The sequence below is a fragment of the Monopterus albus genome, unplaced genomic scaffold, assembly GCF_001952655.1.
Source record: "Monopterus albus unplaced genomic scaffold, M_albus_1.0 scaffold51.1, whole genome shotgun sequence".
Taxonomy (NCBI): domain Eukaryota; kingdom Metazoa; phylum Chordata; class Actinopteri; order Synbranchiformes; family Synbranchidae; genus Monopterus; species Monopterus albus.
This window is the reverse complement of record NW_018127931.1, coordinates 6027309-6037203: the sequence shown is the minus strand read 5'-3', so window position 1 is coordinate 6037203 and position 9895 is coordinate 6027309. Positions and strand designations below refer to the sequence as shown.

General features: G+C 39.1%; 1 protein-coding gene across 1 annotated transcript in view; it reads right to left on the bottom strand.

The window, feature by feature from the left end:
- Positions 1-2264: 2264 nt before the first annotated feature.
- The window catches only part of adm2a (adrenomedullin 2a), an 11173-nt gene continuing 3542 nt past the window's right edge, over positions 2265-9895 (bottom strand). The window contains exon 2 of the mRNA XM_020601463.1: positions 2265-5688. Coding sequence (XP_020457119.1) covers positions 5307-5688 — 382 coding nt within the window. The 3' untranslated portion in view covers positions 2265-5306. The remainder of the gene's footprint in view (positions 5689-9895) is intronic.

The window sequence follows — 9895 nt, the reverse complement described above, 5'->3', positions numbered from 1 at the left end:
TATTTGCAGTAGCATGGATGGTGAAAAGCGGTACAATCACAGCGCCACAAATCTGCAGCCAGAGTCAGGTGGTGTGAGTTTCTTTATTTATTTTGTACAATGATGATAGAAATAAATTATTTGAATGATACCAACTCAAATCAGCTTATGGTGGAACATGCTTAATACATGTCTCTGTCCTCTGGGGTTATTTTGCCAAGAAGATGTCAAACAACAGTCAAAGCTCAAATGGTGAAAAACAAAATAAAAAACATTGTGAACATATGTTTTTCATGCATGAATTTGAGGAGCCTCTTCATCACTGATGAAGTCTGATGTGGTCTCTAACTATTTATAGTCTCTTGCTTATTCTACGTCACACTTCATGTACAGTATGCCATGATTTATTTATATTTATTAAGTCAGTTTCCATTGCTCTGTTGTATTTAGCTTTTATAAACTTTTACATCTCACTTAATTTTGTAAAAACATTTTTGTTTTTGGCAATTACACACTTTTTAACAACACCCAATTACTGTTAGATCTGGTATTTCTGGAACATGACAAATTCTGTTAAATTTTTTTGTTTTGTTTTGTTTTATCCCCCAACTTTATGAAAGTGCAAGGTAAGAAAGGTTTATTTAAACACCACATTTTCATACATAAAACAAAGTACTTAACACAATGCCCACATATAGATACAACATTAAAATGCATATATTAATAAAACACAATTAAAATTATATTATGATTGTTTTTCCCCATGCTTTTTTGTTATCACTTTTTAGTATTTGTAATATACACAGTGATAAAACGTAAGAACCAGGTTCACCAGTAAGAGTTGACATATGGTCCTGTCTGTAGCTGATGTGTGTCAGCCAGCCAGCCACATACCAGTGCCACCTCACATCACACATATCTCTCCTCACATTTCCAGTGGAGGCTTTTAGTTCATTCTTACTGTCTTGGAGTTGCATATAATGAGAGGCTGAAGAATTCATGTCATTTGCTGGACCAGAAAAATAACTAGCCTCTTTCAAGTACTAAAAAAAGAAGTGCTATAGTATCATATTGAGCACCAAAAGCACACTGTGTGCACACTAAACCACTAACTAAACTGTTGGTCAGGTCAAGTGACTACAGATAGATGCCCTATTACAGTGATTTAAAACCACGTGGAAACACACAGGAGGCCAGATCTGTTTCATGTTGCCTAATTGAAGCTAAAAGCACTGCCTCTGACCATCAAATTATAATTAGGTTATCCTTGGATACAAGTGCCACATTTGAAGAAATACCCTCAAGGCGTTCCTGAGAAATCATGTTCACAGGAATGGGCTGCATGGATGGACAATGGTCATTTTATAAATGGCAGATCTGCAAATAGAGTTACTACAACTAATTTACCAGCTGGTAAGTAACAATCATGATTAATGCAATAGTACAGTTCAGTAGCCTGAGAGGCCATCCTTAACTATTATACTACAAATACAACTACAACTATTACAAAACCATTTGGTGTAACTTCACTAACTTTAAAAGACAACTAAAGCTACTTTTGGAGAGTTCTGTGAGATGTAGCTGGGTGTGACTCGTACAGTAGCTGGATCAGCAGGCCAGCCTGGATAAGTAGCTGCACATACAGCTAGATGAAAGCCATTTTGACTGTGATCAAGTGATCCAAAGGCACTAGACTATAACTTTACAGTCAGTTATCTATGGTTTGATACCGTACCTTCTCTCAGCCTGCCTTGTGTCTCTACCTGAGTTACCTATATTCCCCAGAACTACTTATGACAAGCCCAGTGTTGAATTTAAAAGTTTGTCAAAAAAAAACCTTGCTCCTCCTGTTCCCCTTTGTTCTCTTTTTGATGCTAAACAAACTGCACAGCTTGTCTGTTGCTGTTGTTGTTTAAACCCTCTGTGACTCATTAACTCTGCCTAGTCACATGACCTTTACTGATGGTGTGACTGCTGTCAGATCATGCGGTTCTTAATGTCTGACACATCACATTGTCCCCTGTCCCCCATTCCATTTGTTAGTTTTGTCATGTAATGATTGACTTCTCTGGGGATTACTGGGTCACAACTGTTTGGTCAAGCACAAAGTGACATGAGGAGAGTGGAACAGACTTAAAAATTACTGAATAATATATCTTGACTTTTTCATGAAGCATTTTATATACCTTTAATTCTATCATGTATGTCTTTATGCGCTTCAGGAATGCATACACACACACACATACACTCTTAAATCACACTCAGTACTCCATCACACCACAGTATACTTCTTTATTTTACAAAGTGAAAGACACTGTCAACAGTAACATTTTAACTACAGCTAAAACCTCTTTTTCTACCATAAAGTCATGTTTAGGAAGCAGACAAAAAAGATGAGATCGTCTTTGGTGACACATAAATATTAATTTACAAAGATAACTTAAATACATAACTTTCCTTAAATAGTTTGCCTGAATATATTTTATAGATGCGCACGACATTCACAGTCATCCTGACGTCACATGGACTGCACTGACATTTTCAAACACATTTGCAGACAATCTCAGAGGCAGCATTTAAGAGAGAAACCTCATCCAACTTTCACAAGTTCATTACAATAAGTGAAATTCAAGTTAAGAGAAACTGTCGCTACACGTGCTTGCATTAAAGTGCTTTCCTGTGACCCTAAAGGAGATCATGTGACTTTCAAAAATAAAAACAAACATCATGAGGTCTAGTTACAAAACTAAGAGAAACATTTTTGCATGCTAACTCTGCACCCAGTCCTGTGTGACTTTGCAACAGAGCCAGTAAAAGCTCTAGATGTTTCTATGGGGAGGTATGAGCTGCCATGCAGTTTACTCACACAACTTGACATGATGCAGCGCCTGATGTCACAAAACATTTTGAGAGTACAATGGTCCAGAGCAGCTCAAACACACAATGCATATATGAAATAGTACACTTTTAAAAGTAGAAAGATCCACCAGGGTTTTTCTGCATTTGAAAAGCCTTTTAATTATCTGTCGTGAGATATTGATTAGCTCCAGCACTGCAGAAAGAATGGCACGTTGCACCACAGCAAGCCTTTGAACAGCTTAAATTTAAGACTAAGGAACCGCTAATTATTACCCTGTGACCCCCAGGCCCCTATTGTCATAGACAGAATTGGAAAAGAGAGACAAGATGGGGCTGAGAGACTACATGTAAGAAGAAACTGACGATGAAAAAGGAACTGGGCAAAAGACAGGAAACACATATAATTCTATATAAAAGAACACATTGTTGTATGATGTAGATCACATACTATAAATTCATTCATTTTGTCAAGTATTACCAGGTATTTGGCGAGTTTAATGCACTTAGGAATAATAAACTTTTGTTTGTGAAATTATAGGTGAAATAACAGACTGAACAAGAAATTATCAAAGTGTCTGTGTACACAAATCAGAAAGTAGGCACACAATCTGGTCTATATTCCTACTATGACACATTCAATCACTCTTTCAAGTTGAGAACACACCTATGTCTTCAAATACAAGTTTAGAGGTATGTAAATGTTGACAAAAATACAGGCTTCTGTACATTTGGTTGCAGTTTTTAGAATGTTTAAGGCCTGCCAAATGTTTGCATTAGCCTGACTTCAGTCCATCATCCACCTATCATTTCAAAGGCACATATAAATAGAGAAGGAAATGTCAGGCCATGCATTTTTGATGCAACTATTCTGTGTGCAAATTTGAAATTGGGCTCTCTCACACTGAATGTTGTGTTCACTGTGGTCTCTCATTAGAAGCCTGCAATGTAACAGTAAAGGGGAGTTGACTTTTTCTTACATATTCTAATTAAAAATTACTGCAAAGCACAATATACACAGGCATGTGTGTTCTATTAGAAGACTGGGCTAATGCTGAACTGCCATTATGACCTCCAATTAGGTGAAAATGCTTACAGTGATGCCCCAAAACATCTCATGTGTTTACCTTAATTTGAACACCAGGTCATAAGAAGAAAACTGTATTGAATTTGTAAGAACAATATGAGATATTCTTGAGTGTTTCTCAGTTTCAGAAGCCGTTTTCCAAAAACTCCCTAAGTTTACTTTGCTTAATTAGTCCCTTGCTATAACAAATCATCCCAGTGTCTTTTTTGAATTTCTTGTTTTTGGCATATAACTACCTAAAAGTCTGGTTCACTTAAATTACAAATGCAAAAATATTTTCTTTTGCAAAGTTTTAGATTTACTTGACCAAGTTTTGAAATATTTGTATTTTAGATGTCTACATCCACCCCAAAAAATGGAGGTGGCTGGAATTTTGTTTGTGTTGATTACAGCACCTGGAAAATGACAATTAGAACATTCAACCATGGGAGCAAGACCACAGGAGGCTCAGAGCCCCCCCTCCCCTGCTGTGACGGTACATGTATGACAGAAGTGATCCTGGTGTCAACCCAGGACAACTTGCAGGGGGAAACGCTAATATTTCCAACATGGCCTCTGGTGAGGAAAATGCCAGCAGCGGTGCAACGCAGCACTGGTTAGTCTCTTGAAGGTTCCTTTTGCCACCTACACAAACTGATGCGTTGGGCACTCACATTCCTTCCAAACCCAGACTCACAATTTTCTTGAACTTGAGTGTAACCCAAGTTAAATGTAAGCTGTGGTCCAGAAAGTCCTGCTGAGTGACAAATTGAAAGTTCATGGACTCTTCCAGGGCTATCATTGTTCATACTGAAATTGCATATGCAGTTGTGAAATGACCTGGGAGTTTCAAAGTTGACAAAAAAGGGAGCATTAAAAGACGTAAAAGGGTTTAGTGGGTCATTTACAAAGTCTCTGGGAATACACTGGTTTTGACAGAGCTCTGGCTCTGAGTGCAGGTTGAAATCCACATTAGGGGCTTAAGTGTTGATCAAGGATCCACAGGAGGTCAGTTGGCAGACAGGATCAGTCCATTGGATGGCCTTCAGTCTTCTATAACAGGATTAAAACATCAAACCAAGGTGCTTTGGCTTTACTGAATGATCAGAAGATTTCAGCTTCCTTCAAAAGGCATGTGCTCTCAGGATGAGAGGAGAACTTAAATAAGGAATTTCAAAAAGGATTCAGTCAGTTATGATCTTGAATTTAAATCTTCAAATCCATCAATCAGCACAAAAAATAGTGAGGCATCATTTTCAGTCTTTTAAGACCAATATTAATTAAACAGAAGTTATTAGTTAAGTTACTACATCAAACTCTAATGCAAAGACTACCAGTAACACCTTAAGAGATAAATAAATGGAGCTATAGATAGACTTGTGGGTGCTTGAAGGTGTCAACTAACTCATCCATAACTATGAGGGCTTCTAGGGTTAATGGGCGATGAGTCTTCTCTGCCACTCTGACCAATGAGCTGATAGAGCCGGTGGCTGAGGTTTTGCACTTGGCAGGTGCCCAGGACACAACCCACTCTCATCAGTTGGGCATGATGAGGGTAGCGGTGACCCCCTCGCAAACCTGAGTGGGCATTGCGACGAACTCTCGGCATCTTTTCCTTTATCTGTGAGGCTTCTCTAGGTCGTGCCCATGCGAGGGTTGGAAAAGCGAGGAAGCCGGGCAGCCGTTTAGGGAATTGGCTAGGGGATGAAGAGGGTATAGCAATGTTGGACTGGCTTCCTGACGGTGAGGTTTTATCCTCTCTCTGGTCGATGTTGAGGAGGTCCAACCTGAAGAGAAAAGACAAATCAGGTGAAAAATTGCCCTGGCTGTTGTGGGAGTGAGTGATTTTTATTCATCCATTGGGATTAATGTCATCTCTAAAACTATAGAGTGGGTACATCCCAGGTTTTCTATATGATCATTCCTCACTGCTCAATTTTCCTCAACCCAGAAGTCATTTCAATAAGCATAAGCATAAACATTATGCTTATGGAGCTAGCATCAAGGACATCCCAAGGCTCTTGTATCTACTCTCTGCTCTAATGAGCAAGGAACAATGAGCGAGGATGCTGCTGGAGGAGCCATGAGCGAGGATACACGAGATCATCCTTCACAGAAGTCTTTTATAAACCATGCCTCCTTATTGGACATCAGTTGGTGACTGAACACTGTAAATGAAGAATTTAAGGAAAGGACATCTCCTGTCATGAATAACGCGTTTCCTTGATTCCTCTTTCCTCAAATTTTTTCCTTGCAATTTTTTCTCTCACCTGTGGGACTAAGACACAAGGAAAAGATGCAAGTGAGGGAAACTCTGGTTTATAAAAGACTTGGGATGTGTCTGATCACTGATGTGAGGTGGATTTGATGCCATAAGTTGCAAGAAAAAAGTGGAAAAAATGGAGCACAATCGGGTGCATGGACAAGTCATATCTTAAGCGAATGTCACCACAACTTAGAAACGCCATCATAACAAATCAATGAGTCTATTACCATGCTAGATGCTCTGAAGCGGTGTGTGTAGCCACAGCATTTACTTTGAGTTTAATGCTAACAGAAGCATGTTAACTTGCTCACAATGACAATGTTACATTTATGATGTTTACCATGTTCACCATCTTACTTTAGCATGCTAGCATGTGCTTACAAGTACAGCCGAGGCTGATGCAAATGATATTATGGACAAACTAACCTTTTGCATGCCCTGCCAGCATTGTTGCTATAACAACTTATGTTGTAAGGGCACTGGTAATTCTACAGAAATCTGAGTAGCTGTACAAAGCAGCTTTGAAAAACAAATCTTTTTTGCCTGCTGTCAAGGAACAGCATGGCTTCCTGCCTTCCTGCACAGTCACCTATCCGTGTGGGCACCATGCTCATCTCTTAATGCACAGCATAAAAATTAATGGTTTTTCACATGCTGCCTAAAACATATGTTCTGGGTCTGCCTCATTGCATTTTAATGGCCAGCTGGTTTTCATCAAACGGTAGCTACAGGAGATTTAGCCTGGCCAGCCGAGGCTCAGTGGTGCTGATGGGTTCCAGAGGAGAACATTATAATCTTAGTTGAGAAATAAAATAAACCAACAGTTATCTCACATCTGAAACAAAGGAATTTGTTTGAGGACTTCTTGAGCCTCAAATAATGCACCTCTTAACCAATTATATTCACTCTTTAAATGATTTGTTCATTAAAATTACACATTTTCTTAGTAACTCCTAGAAGTATCTAGCCATGCAGATAGTTTTGGTTTTATGTGCTATTGTTTTAAGATCTCAGCTTTTGAAACTTCTACCACCCCCATAATGAAAAAGAGTTTAAAAAAAGAAAGGGATTTAACAAAAGTTGCTCAAAGCACTGGAAAATAAAACATGAAAAACAACAGGAATGTGTCTTTAACCAAAACACTTGTTGCTCAATATGATCCACAAAAGTTGCTGTGAACAGTTTTCATAGGATTATTTTCCAGGAGAAAGCAGCTGAAGTTAAATAGTTCATGTTTATGTATGTGGATTGTCCAGGTCAACAAGAATATTGTATCTGAAAAGAGAAGATGCTCATCAGTTGTTCACATTTCACTTTTTAACGCTACCAGTGCCATAGACAAAATTATAGTTTACATTGTATTAGGGTATAAGCAGAAATCTCAGTGACTAAAATAAAACCAAAATTATCACGTAGCATTCCTAGAGTTAACTGAGAAACCTGTTTGTAGTTTGGGTACACAGACCCCTTATAAATGTTTAAAGCATTTTTGAGACTAGTGTACACATCAGATTAAATGGCCTGTTAAGAAGAACATGCTCTACAAAGTGCTGGACCAGCAGGTAACGGGTGGTTCAGCAAACACAGAGCAGCTCACCATCTGTTCATCACTTCTCAGACCCTGACCCTACAGCTCCTCACTGAACTGTCACTGCTGTGTTTGTACAGCACACTGGGACTGTGTGAGTGTTAATTCATCATCACTGGCTGAGGAAAAGTACGTGTTAGCAACAGCTTCTTTTTTTGCGGTGAGGTTTAGGGAAAATATAGCTACTGTGTTTGCCTTTCTGAGACAATGGGACATTTCTGGACTAGCAGGTTTGGCACTATTTTCCAATGTTCTATGACGTAGAAGCCACAGGTGGTCTACTTAGACATAGTGTCTTTCACTTGTGAATTCCTCACTTGTTTTACTTCATCATGAATATTAAATCTTTACTCACACTGAGAGGTTGAGATTTGAGACATGACAGCTTCTGTGCCATGGATTCCTCTCTGAAATGTGAAGCTTTTGCTTTATACAGCTGGTTCAGCTGCTGGCTCACTAGTTTGCCAGATTGTAGGCAGCCTCCTGGTCAACTGTGGCAGTAGACGAACCAATAATTGTGTAATGCCAGGCCACAGTGGAGCACTATTTCCAGGACAGGCTCAGTGTGCCACATCACTGAGTTACACCCACCTGGTCTGTAGAGTGAATCTCAGATTTGACTGCAGAGGAAAGCTATTCACAGTCACCCCAACCACATAATGTATATTTTGTGCATTTCTATAGGCTTATATTCTACACAAGGTGAAAGGGTAGTGTTTATGACTCCTTTTGTTTTTTGAAGGTCATATGTTTAAAGAAAGAACAGAAGAAACTTGTGTCACACTTGGTTACAGCTTTATTTATAGTGTGTAAAAACATACTAAGAATAATAAGTCAAAGTCTGTAGAGAAGGGATGGTAATGCAAGACAAGCTGTCCCTTTGTTATCCATGACACTAGTCTATCACCCTGGTACCTAAATACTCATTAAATACGATGCTCTTAGCAAATTGCCTTATCTTTTCATTTTAAGTGAGGTTAAATGTATATTTGTTTCTTAGTGTTTGATCTCTAGGAGTCTTGATTAGTTTTAATTGATTAGCTCACTTCATTCTTACTTATTTCTATTCAGTTAAGAAGTTTATTACACAAGTAATTTTTAATTAGCTCTCTAAAAGTGTATAGGTAAATTTAAAAGTCATTTTATGTTGCTGGCTGTGTAATGGAGAGCAAAGAAGGGGGCAAGCTCTGAGTCAGCCTGCCCAGGAGCAGCTTCAATCCAAGACTTTAGACTGCTGTTTCTTCTAAAAGTTAATGAATCCTGCAGTAGAGAACTCTTTCTCTTGTCATATCTGATCTCATGAGACAAGCTAATTTGGCTGTTAAGAGCCTAATCTCACAACTCGACAGTAATAAACATCTCCATGATCAGCAGGCAATCAAATAGATTCTCTATTGTATTGCATACATGCAAATTCATAATTCCACAATGGTGTGGCTTTCTGTGTGGAGCAGAAACCACGTGAGACTGCTGGAAATGTGGGAGTGGATTTTAGGTCTTAGCCGTTAATCCACAGTGGAATTCTCTGCCTGCTTGGCTGCTGCTTTCAGCCTTTTCAACTTCAACCTGGGTTTGGTCCGAGTGTTTACGCCAGGGGTGGCAAATCCCAGTCATCAAGGGCTGCTGCCCTGCTTGTTTTCCAACTATCCCTACCCTGCCCACTGGCTGATTACATGGTTCAGGTGTGTTCAGTCAATCAGAATTCACTTTTGTCTTTCCTCACTCCACCTCATGTAAGATGGTATCTTCCAGCTTCTGTTTGGCCACCCCTGGTTTTTCCATGCATACTATACATATCTGTGAGCAGTCCAGGCCAAGACATACAAGAAGAAGCCTCTCTTGAGATGTTGTACAGCAGAGGCAGTCCTGGTTTCAATCATTCTGCAAGCATCAAAGTAGAGTGATGTACTTGCTGTTCCTTGGCAAGATGTAAACATGCCAGAATAAAGATAGCAAATCAAAAGGATGGACGCAAAGCCAACTGCATATGCAGAGTGGGTCAATAAACATCAATATCTATATGAGAGGAAGTCGGTGAATTTCTCAAGTAAATATTAAGATAAGAGCATCTGTTTGACATCCGAACCCCTGGCAGTTCAAATCCACCCATACAAGATTGGGTTAATGATTTAACTAATCA